This window comes from Ischnura elegans, chromosome 5 (assembly GCF_921293095.1).
Source record: "Ischnura elegans chromosome 5, ioIscEleg1.1, whole genome shotgun sequence".
In the NCBI taxonomy this organism is placed as follows: domain Eukaryota; kingdom Metazoa; phylum Arthropoda; class Insecta; order Odonata; family Coenagrionidae; genus Ischnura; species Ischnura elegans.
The window spans coordinates 37,634,059-37,651,064 of record NC_060250.1 but is presented as its reverse complement, the minus strand read 5'-3'; the positions used below and the strand labels follow the sequence as shown (position 1 = coordinate 37,651,064).

General features: G+C 38.3%; 2 protein-coding genes and 1 pseudogene across 3 annotated transcripts in view; 1 reads left to right on the top strand and 2 right to left on the bottom strand.

The window, feature by feature from the left end:
* The window catches only part of LOC124158739 (ubiquitin carboxyl-terminal hydrolase 35-like), a 43,267-nt gene extending 28,328 nt beyond the window's left edge, over positions 1-14,939 (bottom strand). Inside the window, exons 1-3 of one of the 2 annotated variants that reach the window (XM_046534008.1) lie at positions 14,532-14,939; positions 14,039-14,424; positions 8,019-8,229 (exon numbers count right to left, since the gene is read on the bottom strand). In XM_046534008.1, the coding sequence (XP_046389964.1) occupies positions 8,019-8,229; positions 14,039-14,380 (553 nt within the window). In that variant the 5' untranslated portion in view covers positions 14,381-14,424; positions 14,532-14,939. The remainder of the gene's footprint in view (positions 1-8,018; positions 8,230-14,038; positions 14,425-14,531) is intronic. The other variant, XM_046534007.1, reaches the window with a different exon arrangement.
* LOC124159904 lies at positions 12,250-12,361 on the bottom strand (annotated as a pseudogene).
* A 414-nt stretch (positions 14,940-15,353) lies between the features above and the next one.
* LOC124159668 overlaps positions 15,354-17,006 on the top strand; it is a 36,464-nt gene continuing 34,811 nt past the window's right edge. Inside the window, exons 1-4 of the mRNA XM_046535575.1 lie at positions 15,354-15,589; positions 15,696-15,813; positions 16,056-16,144; positions 16,424-16,591. Of these exons, the coding sequence (XP_046391531.1) occupies positions 15,807-15,813; positions 16,056-16,144; positions 16,424-16,591 (264 nt within the window). The 5' untranslated portion in view covers positions 15,354-15,589; positions 15,696-15,806. The remainder of the gene's footprint in view (positions 15,590-15,695; positions 15,814-16,055; positions 16,145-16,423; positions 16,592-17,006) is intronic.

Below are 17,006 nucleotides of genomic sequence, written 5' to 3'. Positions count from 1 at the left end.
CAAAAATCAACCTCCGAATCCTGACTATTCTCAATATCGCCCCTCCGCAGTGAAACTTGATACAGCGTCGGGTGTTTTTTTCGGTCGGAGCGAAGCTCGACCCCTCCTCCTTTCCTTTTTTTTCCTTCAATCAGCGACTCCTCCCATTCCACCCAAGGAGGCTTCCCATTCCACTGGCCGTAGCGGCCGACTTCGCAACTAAAATCCGGCGACGGTTGAATTTGGATTTTTGAATTAGGATAGAACACCCTTAATGAATCTTTAAGGCTGGGAGTTTTCCCTGACTCTCTGAAGACTGCCAAAGTTGTTCCTCTCTACAAAGGCAAAGGAAGCAAACAGGATATGAATTCATACCGTCCGATTTCCTTGTTAAACCAGCTCAGTAAAATTTTTGAGAAGGTCTTTTACAACCGTCTGGTATCATACCTTGAGTCATTTAGTCTCTTGTCCCCTTCTCAGAATGGGTTCAGAAAATCTAAATCCACATCCACAGCCACCTATGAAGTGGTGACCCACATACTTTCAAATCTGGACAAAAGAATGGAGACTCTGGGTCTTTTCTTTGACTTTTCTAAAGCCTTTGATCTTGTCAATCACCAACTACTCCTACTAAAACTGGGTTTTTATGGTATACGAGGTACTCCTTATAAGTGGATTGAATCGTATCTGAGTGGACGTCACCAACATGTTGTATTATACAAAAATGGCACTCAGTTTATCTCTCCTGGTAAAGAAGTCCTACTAGGTGTGCCACAGGGCTCTGTCTTGGGTCCTGTTCTGTTTTTGCTGTATATAAATGATCTACCAGGTACTCTTAAATCTGTCACAGGTGTCAAACCTATACTCTATGCTGACGATACTAATGTTATTGTATCTGCCCCATCATTGAATAGCTTGTCCCTTACAGCAGTCACTGCCACTAAACTCCTATATGAATGGTGTCAAAATAATTTTCTTAAATTGAACCTTGAAAAGTCTGGCCTTATTCATTTTTGTAACAAAAATAAAGAATCCGAAGCAATACCAATTGTTGTAGAGGGGAAACAACTCCCACAAATTTCCAGTTCAAAGTTCCTCGGAGTTATCCTGCACAAAAATATGACATGGGTAGAGCACATCAGCAAATTGCGCAGCAAGCTCAGTTCAACATGCTTTCTCATAAGAAGCATCAGGAACACGGTAAATAATGATGTCTTATTGTCCATTTACTATAGTGAATTTTACTTGCACATTATTTTCAGTATCCTGTTTTGGGGTTCCTCTCCCCATTCTACTGAAATCTTTAAAATTCAGAAGCGAATTATAAGGCTGATGTGCAATGCCCCCTATGATTCACCTTGTCGTCCCTTGTTCAAGAAACTGGACATATTACCACTACCATGTGTGTATATTTTTCATTTACTTGCTTACACAAAAAGAAATCTATTTCATTACATTAAGAACCGTGATGTCCACCATCATTCCACGAGGCAAATTGACCATCTGCATGTTTCGTATGTGCGCACCAAGAATACCAGCGCTGGTCCAAATTGTATGGGCCTTCAACTATACAATAAATTGCCACCTGAACTTAAGGCACCATCAAGTGTCACTACTTTTAAGACCAACCTACTTAAATATTTGAAATTAAGAATGTATTATTCTGTAGATGAATTCTTAAACAAATTTTGATGTATCCTGCATCATTGTATATTTGTATTTATTGTATATATATTTTTATCTTGACGTGTCCTATATCCAGTGCACCCCTTGTACTTCTAGATCTCTGGACAAATAAACATTATTATTATTATTATTATTATTATTAGCATTTGTACTTTATCCTAAGTTCTTGAATCCCGCTACATACTCCTTTTGCATATACACTAGTACATATTCATAGAGTAACACTGCATTCCGAAGTGGGAAAACACTGACTAACACCACAAAGGTGACTCGCAGCTGCAAATTCATGAATGGAACACAGACGTTTCCTCTTAACCAGCAAATATCTTCCTAACTTTGTAACCGTCCCGGGGACAAGAGGAACAAAGCATTTAAAATATCTACGCTCATACATCATCTACACTCATAGTGAAACAGACGACGGGAAAATGTCTTGTAAACACGGCTTAAAAACAAGATGCGACGACACATTTTCAACTTAAGTATTCACTTTGATCAACGGTTGGAAATAAATAAGAGTAGTATTGAGATATGCAATTAAGCGGGCGATAACGATAAATATGAAAAATATAAAACATTTCCTCAATGACAGATAACAACACCTCCAACTCCAATAGGTATGTATTCCGAAAAGAGAATATGAGAAGCATATACAAGACAAGAATAATTTAAAATTCATGAAATTAACAGTTAAATATGCAAAAATATTACTTGCACGAAATGAAATTACGTCCACAACTACAATGAACACCGCTGTTTACATGGCAAAGCAAATACATGACATATATTAACAGCATGTGGCCCCGTCGTCTACCGCGGTCTGCTGTTTACGCGGCGGAAACTGAGTTTTCGTTGACAACTCTCGTCGCGTAAACTGAAGCACGAAACTTACGCGGCGGAATGTTCGAAATGGCTTACAGAATAGCAACAATGTGATTTTCGCGATCCCGCCACGAAATCTTTCGTCTTCGCGACCGCGTAAACAGTTACTGAATAGCCCTGCTGACTTCTTTATACATTATAATGAGAATTTACACATATAATGCAAAAAGCAGTTTTCCATAATAATAAGTTTTCAATAATCTGTGTACTCACAGATAATCGACTGTAAATACAGGGTTCCCACTCTACCTGAACAATGAAATTCACGGCTTTTTCCAGGTTTTCACGGTTATTTTTCACGTTTTCACGGTTTTTTTAAGGTTTTCACGGTCTCAATTTTGCTAAATTCACGGTCCGTTAATAAGCCAACAATAAGAAAATCACTGGCCGTATATCAACAGAAAATTAACGTACGCGAAAAACGCCGTGAATGTTAACGCCCGCAATGAAAAGTGATATCTGTTATGACGTGATCTATCGTTTGCAAAATTCAGGGCCGACTAAAGGACCAGCCCAACCGCCCTCTTGCCCGGACGCCGAATACCCGGTTTCGGACCTTCTTCCGTCCGGACACTCGAGGTCCTTTTTTAATTCCTCGCTGAGAGATTGTTTTTTGCACACGTTGTTATTACTGCACAGAAACCGAATTTCCCCCACTCAAATATTTCTTATTTAGCGGAAAATATTTTATTTAAATTGTTTATAGAATATAATAAATTGAATCTTTCTTATTCAGCGGAAAATATTTTCTGAAAATTGTTAATAGAACATAATAAATCGAAAAACAATTTCATACACCGTATTACCACGAATCTAAGACGAACACGATTCTAAGACTACCCTCCTTTTTTGGAACTCCACTAGGGGACAATTTTTCTTTATTAATAACGATACGATTATAAAATGAATGCGGAAAAACGATCAATGCTTAATTTTTTTTTCTAGATTGCCTATGTCCCAGGAAACGCAGGATTTTGGCGAGTGATTAAGAAATTCATTAAAGGTTTCAAAACAATATTTTAGATAATAACAGGAATAGTAGTACTTTATCAAGACACATACGTCATATTGTTGATTCGACCCATATATCTTTCAAAATTCTGAATGTTTCCTCTCCACTCGGCATTTACACTGCTATTATGGATTTCAGTCAGATGTAAAAATTCTTATCCATCAAACACCATTTCCAGTACACGTATTCACGAGAGCAATGTGCATGTTGTGCCTAAAACAACCGCATTCGCCGGTGCAGTGACTGGTTGTGAGATGGATCACGAAGGCCAAAAATAGTCAATTACTTGAATTGTTCCTGTCTAATGAATATATTTTTAATAAATTTAAATTAATTATATCGCCGGCCGCGGTGGCGGCGGGGTAAAGTCCTCGCCTGCTAAGCAAGAGGTCGTGGGTTCGAGTCCCGCCTGGGTAGTTTCCCCTATCCAGGGCATGGATGTTCGTGTACGTTTGATTGTTAAAATTTGTTGAATACCCCGATCTAAAATGGTCAATGTGAGCTGTATTCGGTGGTTTAGGAAAAAATAAAAAAAAAATAAAATACAATAGGGTGGTTTCTTATTATTTTTTTATTGCCTAAATCGAAAGATTATTACTCCTGGAGTATGTATTTCGCGCTTTTAGATTTTTAAATGACGATATCTATTTTTCGCGATTAAATGAAAAGTGAAAAATTTCAAGCGCGCAAAAACGCGACGCGTAAGTAGGAAAGTGCGTGCGACGCATTTCTGGTCCCCCCTCTCTCCATGTGAAGTGACCTTGATCGAGGCTCTGAGCGCTGATAGGACGCAGGATGCTAGCGGATAGCTGAGTACCTTGCTGAATGGTAGCGCTTGGCTTAAAAAAGGTTTATTAATACCTTATCAAACGAAGAAAACTTTCCGACCTTAGCCAGTTTTAATAGGTGATTATTAAGACATGTTTCCCTGAGCTCTGTGCCTCATGCATGCATTGGTAACCTCAGACGATGTATAACTCCTATCCTCTCGTGTAGAAACTAGGTCCCTGTGACGTCACGTGGAGTGGAATCGCATGGGCGCCAATCTGGCCTTTTTCAAATGAGGATAAAATTTGACCCTTGCCATTCGTCTAAACCGGTATTTCAAAAACCAAATAATTTGTGTATTATGAATACACTAATGGTGGGTAACGAATCGCAATCAATGCCTTTCGTTTTCTTTGATGAAGGAAACTACCCTATTGAGGTAGTGTGTAAAGCGTGAACAATGTTGCGTTAATCGTCAGCGGTACGCCCATCTGGATCTTCACCTTCATATCTCTACTTGTTTTCTCCAGGTAGCTCACTCTACCCCCACCCCTACCGTCATGTGCTAGCGGACAACCCAAGGCGCTCTGCAATATTCACGCGCATCTAGCCCGGATTCTTTTCTTCATGTTCAATTATTTTCAGTCCATCTCTTAAAGTTCTCAATAGTTTCTTCGGAGGGGCCATGGTCGGAAGACGACTAAAATTAAACTAGTGAAAATGACTTTATTAAACCCACATGGAAAACACTCAGTGGTTCGAAGTCCAGCCACCCCGGAAAGTAGGGAACCACTCTTACGAGGTGAAGTTCGGAACTGATGCTATCGCGTACGGGGGTACGCAGAGCACACTGCAGAGGGCGAGGCGTGACCATATGACTGCGCCATGAAATTTTTTACCCTAAAGATGCCCATTCTTTTCTAATTAGCGTAGCGCCAGATGATCAGATGAATTCGGATTGTTAGTAGGGAGAAACAAAAATCCTGAGAAGATATCCCTTCGTCAGTAACTCTGACAAGTGAGACTACTAGTAGTAGTATAGCTCGTAAATTGATAACTGATAACAACCTGGTATGATGTTTTCGGAACAAAATGCCGAATTAACTGCCGTAAGCTCAGCTACGAGGATATCGCGTTTCGCCAAAAATCACCATCGTATTTTTCCATCTATTTCCTTGCTTAAAATACGTCATGTGTGGTCTCGTTTTTTTAACGTGCAAATTACTAACATTTCAATCTAATAAAAGCATAATAGCAATTACTGAATATCATTGTTAGACACCTTTTGGGCTAATAGGTGATTCATGCAGCAGTTGACCTCCATAAACTGGGAACTTCGAAGCAGTTAGGCTGAAAAAGGTCAGTTGGTGAGAAGAGGGGGGAGCGCGAAACACGTTTCTATTGTTCTCGTGTAACTCGATATTTTTTTCGAAGCTAAGGTCTTCGTAATAAGATCCCTGCGCGAGTTGGGACCTGTTTTTATTTTGAAGAAGAGGAAAGCTTCAGAAGGGGGGAGGCGAATGGTGAATGGAGGGGGATAAAGGTTCTTGGGAAATGCGCTAATGTTACTTTCCCACGGCACTGAGCTTCTCCCAATGGTAGTTCCATCTCTTGGGGAGGATTCCAACTACGTGCTTGTCGTTATTACCCATAAATGACACATTGTATTTATTTCGTCTCATTTTCGTCAAACGATGGATGCGGGAAAATTCTGCGTCGAAACCGCGATCTTCAAACGATCAATGCGAGAAACGATACTTCGGGGAACGATAGATGCGGGAAAAAATTAAATTGTCTATAAGGAACTTTATTTGGGACCAGAAACGGCGAACGATCAATGCGGGAACGATAGATCGAGGTTCCACCGTATAACTTTCTTTTGAAAGCGGCAGTGTAATGACTTCTTTTCTCTGCTATCGTAATACTCTGAAACCAAAACTGAATCGATCTCTCTAATCAGAGGCAAATTATGTTCCCTTCTTACCGTTGCTCTGGGAAAAATGGAACGACTATGTAGCATAATTAATCGTAGAGGGCGTAACTTGGTGGAAATCCATAATATCACGAATACAAGGATCAAGGAAATAGCAAAGTTCTTGATCCTTGTATTCGTGAGACTATGTAGCAGTTTATATCGCGACGGCATTGAGGCTTTAACGACACAAACAAACAGCATTACCTTAGATAGCACAAAGCGGAGGAACTGGATCACCACCGACAGTAAATAACTCCACACAAACTTTCCGGTTGCGACGTAAAACTGGCAAGTTCCAGGTCGACGCATGCGACAATCGTGTAATGCTGTGTTGCCATAAGCGGAAATCTTCTCTCGTTTTCAGGGCCGCAATGCGCGAGAATTAGTAACGTCACGCCGAAAGCTCGCTGTCACCCGGTTCAAACGCAGGGAGCGTAGTGTCCACAGCGCATGGCAGGTTGTCAAGGCTAGCGGTCTTCCAGTCATAGGATTGAGGGTGTTGAATAAACGTTCAAATTTTTCGACACAATGGCCATCTAGATTTAGTATCGAAAGTGGTCGCTGCAGCCAGTGGGAAGGCTAATTGGGTGGAAGGGGGACTAAGCAGTGACCGAGGGAGGGGAAACCAAGCCATTTGGTGAAAGTAAACAAGCTGATGAGAAGTGGTGTCATATTTCAGGAGGGGGAGAGAAAAGGCCTGCGCTGGGGAAAGATGTTTTTTTCTTCAGGCAACATTCGTTCCCACGCTTTTCTGACCCATGCGGCCGCATGCGACGATGCTCGCCACAATGAATAGAAGTGCGCTAGCTACGAACGAAGATGAAAATTTCTGGGAAGGTATTATTATCAAGATTTAGAGATTTTTAAGGTTTTAAGACGAAATTCACGGCTATTTCCCGGTTTTTTCACGGTAGAGGAAATTCACGGCTAATTCACGGTTTTAAGGTTTTCACGGTTGAGTGGGAACCCTGAAATAATATAATACATTAAAATTGCCATAAACAATGACGGACCTAAATTTTTAATCCCTCACATCACACAATGCAATTCCCTCAGATTGAATAAACAACAAGCCTCTGAAACTTTTGGCTTTTTCATGCCAAAATAATTTAGTTTCATTACTTATTGTGCACAAATTTACAATTTCAGATTTTGAGAGAGGCCCTCCCATGTGTTACAAAATTCCGTTACTTCAATATGAAGACTAACATCTAACAGACAGCTCATTCAATTTTAGGAAGAAGTAAATCAAATAAAAGTTACTTCACTTTTGCATTTTCAGATTGATTGGAAGTATTTTAATATGAATAATAAATTCAGAGTTTGCTCCAACAGAAATTCAGCAAAATTTTCTGGCTGCTTAATGGACCTATCACATTTACAGGATAGTAGAATCAAAATGGATTCAGAGGATATTGATTTGATGTGTAAGCTTTCGAACCCGTGGGCTGGGGTTCAAACAATGGTGGTGGCTGAGATTGTTCCAGAGACTGCCCGATCTCAACATGAATGTATTTTAGAAGGCGAAGTACAGCAGTAGTTTTTTTTTAGTATGGTAGTTCGTCCATTGCATTGGGTGTTCAGCCATAGTCTGATAGGTGCCCTTCATTAAGAGCAGCCTGGTGCCACTGCCATCCACATTTTGCATTGGCTAGTAAAAGATACTATTCTAAATACTTTATGGGCTATTAAAACTAAAAGAATATTAATACTAACTCTTTCCAACATCATTTCTTGAAAACAAGCAGCCAGGGTGTTGTTTAATAAGTCTTGCGACAGCCAATGCAGGACCAAGGCGACAAGGAGTGCACCGTGCAAGGAATGTAGCCATCTGAGATCTGACTTGCATGCGCAGCTCACTTGCTGCAGCATCGTCTTCATCAACAAGTTGGCTAAGTACCCAATGAGTAACACTAATTATTTCGACCTGGAAAAATGTTAACAAGATATTAAATTTTATAGAAGCCTCCCAGATCACTGACACAACTACAGCAAAAAACTCATTCAAAGGAATTATTACTAAATTACAGGATTCATTCGAAGAAAAATACACTGCTAAATTACACATTTATCATTAATGGAGCCAATCATATTCTGTCATCAAATGCTGAGGCAAAAAACCCATAGGAACACAATCATGCAGGAGAAATTAGAAGTCATGCTGGGTGAAACAGGAATTTTTATTTCAATCAAACTAAACAAAAATCTGACTTCCATTGGAAACAATAGTTTAAAAAAACTGTAACATATATTTCAAAGCAAATTGAAAATCACTAAAATGAAGAATCAAACTTTTAAAATCAAATTCGATTCCAAACCAAATGAAATTGGGTCAATGCCTAACTTGATACAAGAGAGTACATGATATTGCAATCTAAAAACGAATCTGACAATCAAATGATTGTGCCTGAAAGAATTTCAATTTCTTGGTTAATCAAATCACATGGAATTTAAGGATTTTAATCAATTTCAGAGCATTTACAGCTCCAAGCAGCAGATTTCCACTTGACTGTGGAGTTTTGCTACATAGTATTAAAAAAGTTAATAGAAGCTTAGAATAGTTAATAGAAGAAAAAGTATACAGTGAAAGGGATGAGACCTGTGCTTCTTCCAAATATGATGAATCAATTTGCAGGAAATGTGGAAAGAAAAACAAATGGATAATTCATAGCATAAATAGAGAAGGATAGAGGGAAATTAGGATGAATATAGTTACATACTATTTTAGAAAGGAGGAGGCTCATATCTCCCTTTGGAATTACGGCAGTCATGGAGAAATAATGATGATTAAGAAAAGCCAAAAACAAACTTTTAGTTGCAAGATGGATCGGGTCAGGGTACAACATGGAGGATAAGACCACATGATATATGGGAGGCCCAAAGGTAAGGAGAATGGAATGAGAAAACAAGGAACAATTGAAGCCAATGTCTACACCAGGCTGCAGATTATGATTAAATTTCTTTTTTTGATATTGATATACACCTGTACACAAGAATGCATACAAAGTCACTCCGTCCCTAAGTACCTTCTGTAAATGTTAAGTCAATGGACATAGATTATGGATATTTCAAGAAAATGGATTTCCTTGTAACTGATGAGTGTGAGATTTCCTCTTAGCCCACAAACTCTTTTAAGTAGGGTTTCCTTAAAGCCCTTCAGTTGGACCCCTTCTACTGTGGACCTCAGTCAGCTTCAGACTCTAACTTGGCCCATTTCAGGTTCAAAAAGGTTGACAAGAAAGGAGTTAGGGAGATGACCTGCATATTCAACTGTGGGAGAAGTATAAAAAGTGCGTCTTGCTCCGTGTTAAATAGTGATAATTTTTTTTGCAGAAATGGATGAGGAGACTTGCGGTTGTGAATCACACTTGAACCCAGTTGCCCAGTTTTATTCTCAGGCATTTCAGCAGACGAAGAGATAATTTTCACTAACAGATCGTTTCTACCTAAGGCAAGAACAGGTTTCTGGATAATTTTCTACAAATGCTCACAATGATAGCATCCCTTATAACAGCTGTATACATGATTGTCCGAGGGAGGGGGGAGGAATCTTCACACAGGGTGGCTACAGATTGAAATTCCCTGACATTAGCCAAAATTCCTAAACAAAATAAAAAAAGTGAAGTCCTCTTCATTACTTCAGTGATTATAAGATAATTTACCTCTAATAATAGTATCACCATCAATAATAATAATAACAATATTAATATTGAGCTTTCCCAAATATTATGATAGGTCAAATATAAGAGAAGATAGAGGGGATATATATTGGTCCCTTTTATTCCTATGAAAAGTTAGAGGACATGGGTAGCCTTCTGTGTGTGATGCCCTTACTTTTCATATACTTAAGGTAATGACTATTTCAACAGAAAACTGATGAAACCGCAATTCAGGATTTGGGAAATTGGGAGAAATGACTTAGAGATACAGCCCTCCCCACTATTGCCCCACTTCCGCAGCATAAACTTTTTTCTTCCCAACCAAATCGTGCAACTAATTAAATACATAATTTTCTCCTGCCCCCATCCCCTGCTATAGCTTCAACATCTCCCCTCCAACAAACCCTGACTCTCCCCCCCATCTCAGAATCTAATTGCCCCATAGCAGCCAACAGATGATTGCCAAAAAGCAAAGGGATGCAGCCTTGAAACAAACATATTCAATAAATCCTGTGGAAGCTCATCAATGGTGGCAAATTATATACCAAGGAATTACTCCCTAAAAATACTTTACACACCTTGGTATTAAGCTAGCCTTTAGCTACAATTTAAATCAATAACACCTCCTCTCCAAAGTGAAAAACCCAGTAAATATAAAGGATCAAAGCAGAATTTACAAACTTAAGTACAGTGACTGAGAAGCATGCTATTTTGGCCACTGTAAGAAGCCTGAAAGTTATAAGCTGAGGTTTCAAGCAAGATGGAGGGGAAATGGAACGTAATGAAGAAGCAGGAGCAATTTCCACAAATTTTATATCTATTTTACAACCGGTTCTGCTTACAGCATCATCAGGTACCACAGGTAATATAAAATTTGTGGAAATCACTCCCGCTTCTTCATTATTGCCTGAAAGTTCACGCAGCAGACCATTAGAGGGAATATGATAAGGAGGAATGGAAATCACAGTTTGCAGCTCAACTCCTTGCAGAAGGACATCAGAATTCATGATGAAGTTAACACATAAGGAGAAGATAAAAACCAGGATGGACACTTAGGAAAAAATATATCTTGTATTGGCTGTCAAAATTGATCCAGTCATTACTAATGATTACCACATTATTCCCTTCTGTTCCTTACTCCTCGACCTTTTGCAGATTTTCGAACACAAACCGTTCCAACAATGGTAAATTAATCCTATCCTTTCTCTCCCCTCTGCTTCACACTCCCCACTCAGCCAAAATTCCAAACCTTTCCCTGACTTTGCACCCCTAACTCCCTTCCTCACTCAATACCAGTATGACTACAAGAGGTCTGACAGTTGAATATGTGTTTGGTCCTGATGCTGCTGCAGAAGAGTAAAACATGCGGACTCCTACAGAGTTTTTATATTTTAAATTGGAATTTTCAAATTTATCTTACTTCCTGCTATAATGGCATCCCACAAAGTAACAACCACTACCATTAATTTCATAAGGCAAACATTCACTTATATGCACGTATGCACAAGATTTTTACCACTTGTAAAATTAAAACCAAATTGAAACATTGAATAATTAATACTAATGCTATGTTTTTATTGTTAACATTTTATTATTATTAGGAAAGATTGATACTACAAAGTCCCTTCTTCCATCTGACCCTTAATTAGGAAGAAGATAACAACAATTAAAAATGCCAAAACGAAAATTAATATTTTGTAGAATACATCCCCTGGTTAGTGTAGCAGAAAATACATAGGTGTCAGCGGACATGAGGACCCAGGGCGGGCTTGCGGGGTTACACTCCTGAGGGCCGGGTCTGTTAGTCCAAGACTTTTTACCCACACACCTCAGGAGGGAAGGACAGAGGAAGGAAAATAAGGATAGGAGGCACCACTGCAATGAGATCCCGACGATGCCTCCAAATAGGGATTAGGATAGGGAAAGCCCAATCCATTACAGCTGCATGGGCCACTATTAGCAACCATCATTTAATGTTTCTATGGAAAGGAATTATTTTTATATGGAGAAGAAAAAAAACCCTACAATATTCCATAGATTACATAGGTGGCAGTAAAACTATAGCACTGATAACGCCAGATGTAAGACACTTTAAGTATGGTGGTGTAGCGAAACTCACCTTCCACTTCTTATTTCACATTACCCTGGGGTACAGAAATACACTTAATTAAGAAATAACATGCACCAAAATAATTTTTTACAAATTATAATCAAAATGTCGTAAAGAAGACTAATTGGGCCCAATTTACAATCTGATATTATACAAATATATTACGTAATTTCCCTTTCTGTCCCAATGGGCACAATCCAAAATTGTCTATACATACAACTGAATGCCCGCCACAGAAATCTTTGGTAAAAGGCGAAAGATTTATACGAACTGACTTGAGTTCTGCCGTATCTCTTCCTCCACGATCTTTCTCTCTCGTAGGCGCCTCCTTTTTCTTTGCGTCCTTTTCTTCTTTCTGCCGATCTTTTCAGAACATGTCTCTTTTAGCTCTCTCAATATACCACTATGTTAGCTTTTTCTCCTGATCTTTTAAGAACATGTCTATTTCTTAGCTCTCTCAATACACGACAATGTTAGTTTTTCTTTCTGCATCCCTCACTACCATTATTGCTTTCTCACTACGATTGTTAATTTTAATTTATTTATTTTAACAAACACCATGGCGGTTTGTTTACAGTGGAATGCCTCTCCCTCCCTAATATGATGATCACTGGCCATGCGTCACTTATGAAACATTTCACAGCTTGATAACTTTGGCAACCTTCCTCACCCTCCCGTGCTCCCTGCCTCTGTAAACTGGAGAATGAGTTGCTGCTGGCAGGAGACAAATTTGCTGAGCAATGGGTGGGGGAAAATACAAGGTATTGCCATACATACTGTGCAAAGCACCTAGGTAGCTGTGAGTAGGGGGTTGACATGATGTCATATGAATGCCGGTATACATCAGTCGATAATGATCGGTCCTTCAGAGCAGTGCTGCTCTGATTTGAGTGAATTCCTAACTCTGACACTACCATAAGTGAACGTTACAATAATAGATCACAACTGAACATATTTTAACCAAGATATTGACAGCCATTTTACCGAAGATCCATACAAACTTGATACATTATTACAAAGGGAATTTGTTGATCCATTGAATATATATAAATACACAAGAAAAAAGTATCAGGAGAACTTTAAGGTTTTGGCATCTGCCTTAGTCACAATCAATTAGGGTCAGGAATTTCTATATATATTATCTGCAGGATTTTGACTGGATAACTGTACTCACTAAGCATGAGAGGCTAAACTTTTGAGAGGGTGTAAAGCTATAGAGGCTTGAATATCACAGAAACCTGGGCTATGCAACATTAAATAATAAAATATTTACTTAGCCTTTTTGCTAAAAGTATATCTAAAAAAACATCAATCAAATATGAACTTAGGGAATAGTTTTTTTCAGTGAAACAACTATTACCTCACTACCTTAAGATTTCTTATTTAACCTGTTGCAACACATTTTTCAAAGGAATTTATAAACAATGCACTCGGGAAGTATTGACATATTTTTTAAGGACTATTGAATATTATAGACAGACGAAAGGGAACTACAGATGAAGAGGAGAAACCACGGTTCGGTTTGAATAAACCATTGTCATAGCAGGGACAATGTACCCAGTATCCCAAACAAATTTTCATCTACTGCGTATTTACTTACAATTCACATGGAAGTGGATGTTAAGTGGGGTTTCACCTTTAATTCTAGAACACTAAGTCTGAATACTATTCATTTAGCATTTTGTCATAAGTACTATGTACTGTTGTCGAAGAGGAAAATGAAACAATACACGATATAAATCAGTACATACATTGAACGAATCTACTCTTTCATCAATGAATGTTTACATTTTTTGGGGGGGAATTACAGATTTGAGAAAACTTTCACAGCAGTAGTGGAATGCTTTCCATCCAAAACTTATAGTCATTACTGTTTCACCACAACCACCTTGCATTTAATAACGAACTATTGTGAAAAAAGAACCCTTGTAAAGCATATAATAATATATTAAATAATAATTTCTCACCTGCCGATCGAAATCACCATCCACATAGGTAGTCTGATCCATAGCCCAAAGGGCATTGAACAGTTTCTTTTTCACCAAGAGAGACAACAGCTCGGGGTGACCACATCCGAACGCTTTAATCACTTCGGCCCCTAAAGGAACAACAATGTTTGCTCCTTTCGGGATCGAGGCTAGCCACTGCACAGCGAGAAATAACACCCTGTAGCGATCGGTCGCATCCAGCTGCTGATTTTTGCTTAGATCTTGAATTAACTGCCGCTTTTTGGGAATGTCCCACCTTGTCCCCACTATGAACTCCAACACTTCATCAGTTTTCATGTCTACTTTTGAACCGGCTTCCATGTCGCAGAAAAAATAATTTGTTTAGTTTCCACAAATGGATCAACCTAGGTCATCGTGAAAACATGATTAAAAATGCCATTTAATACCTAAAATTCAGATATTACATATCGCAAGGTGTGAATCAAATAATAAAATCATAAAGTAAGTTTACCAATGGCCGATATCTCCTGTAACATTGCAAACATCCTGCAACCCTCAAATGACAATTAAGGAAGTCTGATCACATTCGTCACGATCTAGCTCAGCTCGAATAAAATATTCACACTCAGACAAAGTCGGATTCATATGTAAAACCTAACCAACCACCAATAAAATGCCTGCGGGTGATGATACTACTGCACTTACAACAAATATAAATTTTTATCTAAACATTGCGAGACAGTTCTACTGTAGAAAATAACTACTGGAACACGGGAATAACCTTATGATGTGCGTTTCTAATCATATGCGAAAGCAAGTGAAGAGTCGTGTTACGACAACGTATAATTAAGTAAACGCTCGCATAAATAAATAATTTAAATTAAATTCCACATAACAAGAATATATTCACACAACTGACGGACCAAATAACTAGTTGACTCACGATTACTTTTGTCACATCCGGTCAAGAGAACGTCAAGATCGCTCTCCTTCTTCACTAAATACACGAAAAAAATACTTCTGTTTTTGAATTATTTCAAAGATTTATGTTTTTCTCTAAATATTTCAATAAAATAGTTCGACTCAGTCCAAAAATGAACATTAATGGTTCAACTATGCATAATTCCATCACTGCCATGATCCTTGATCGCGGCCTACACAGGAACTGAGAATTGAGCACTTAATGAAAAGTCGTTCTGCTTTGAAATGTGGGAATAGTATACCTATTGCATTCCTAAAAATTAAAAATTTCCGAAAGAAATTTTAGTTTTAGAAAATAGAAGGTCATTCGAAGAAGTTGGCATGTTTCAATATTGGTTGGTAATGGCGGTAACGCCGGAGTCGTAATTGGTAGAAGTCACAGCAAGGTGCCTACGGGGAGTTATACGAGATATTGTGTCGTATTTGGTATTATTTTGCGAGGAAATCTGTTGAAGCGCATTATAAGCATCCCATTTTACTTATATGTTGTCAGTAAATTGTGTACAACAAGATTTCTAGTCAGTGACGCTTTTGGTAAGATGAAAACAAACTTATTTGTTTACCATCGGCAACTTGCTGTATTATGAGGTTAGAGTGTAAAGGTTCTAACTTTTGTAGTGCTTAATACATTACATTTTTTCTGAAGTAGTTATTTTGACATAAATGTTGATGATTGTACGTCATTTGTTTCTAGAACCCGGATTTAATGGACTTCCGCTGATTCAAATGAGCCAAACATAAGAAGAAATTTGATGTTTTTCCGTACCAAGAGCTGCCAATTTCGTTTAAAAGACGGGTTCTCCAAATGGACGGTTTGTATATTCTTGGAGCTTTATGAATTAAGCCTTAAGTTGCGTATTAAGGTCGCATTTAAACTAGCATTATGAGGGTCTTGCACGTTATATCCACTCACATCTGCAATGAAATACTTATGCGAATGATTATTAAATTAGTGTATGTAATAACCTTTTTACGATAACTAAAACTCAACTGTCGCTGCAAGTAACTTGAGGATTGGGTGTCGCATTTCATATTTTTTGTTTGTTTATTTCAGATATACAGTCATGGTGGGAGGTTCCAAGTATTGCTCATTTCTGCTCCTTATTTCGGGCAGCTTTCAACCTTCTTGATTTCGATATCGAGGTAAAGTATTTTGCCTGAACTTTTTACATTATTTAGAAGTACTATTGGATGTTTTCTCCCGTTCGCGTGGAATATCAGCTTCCTAAATTTGACAAATAGTAATTAAATTTTCGAAATGTACAAATTTACCGAGAGGGAACTGAACTTGTTATTCTATGAACACTTTTACCTGGCTATTACTTGATTTTAATTATTTGAACTGTTTGTTTTGACCTCAAGTACATCATTTTGTGTAATATTTTTTGTGATTTGTTTGAGAGTTTTGCCATTTCATTGTAGGAGTTGGAAGAAGCACTGCTCACGGACGGAGCAGAAGACAGTGGAAGTTCTTTGCTGCAAGAGCTGATGGTCCGTCTATTGGCAGGCTGCGTGCCATCGGCTCAGGGCTGTATATCCATCTCCAATTATCAGATGTTTCTTAGGAGACTGTTTCGGCAGAAATGCAAGGTAAAAACTGTAGAGGGGTTTGTCATTTTACTAATGCTTGTGTAACTTTGTGAAGTTCTGTTTATTCAGGTGTGTATATTGTACCCATTTTTAAAAAGTTGTATTAATCATCACTTTTAATATTTTACACTATCAAATATGTGATTGAAGTGATCGCAAATCTTTTAGAACTTTCATTTCTCTCCAGAAAGTATTTGCTTGTATATGCTAGTCGGTTTTTTAGATGTATTCCTGAGTTCATTACTTGAATGCTTAATAATGTCATGATATCCTAATATCCATTTTTCATGCGACTTAACAATGAGAGCATGGACTGATAGGGGCACATTCCCTTGTTACTTCCATTTTTGTGTCACACGTGCCCCAGAGTGGATATTTATTACTCTGTTGTTAACAGCTGAATACAAATAAAGCG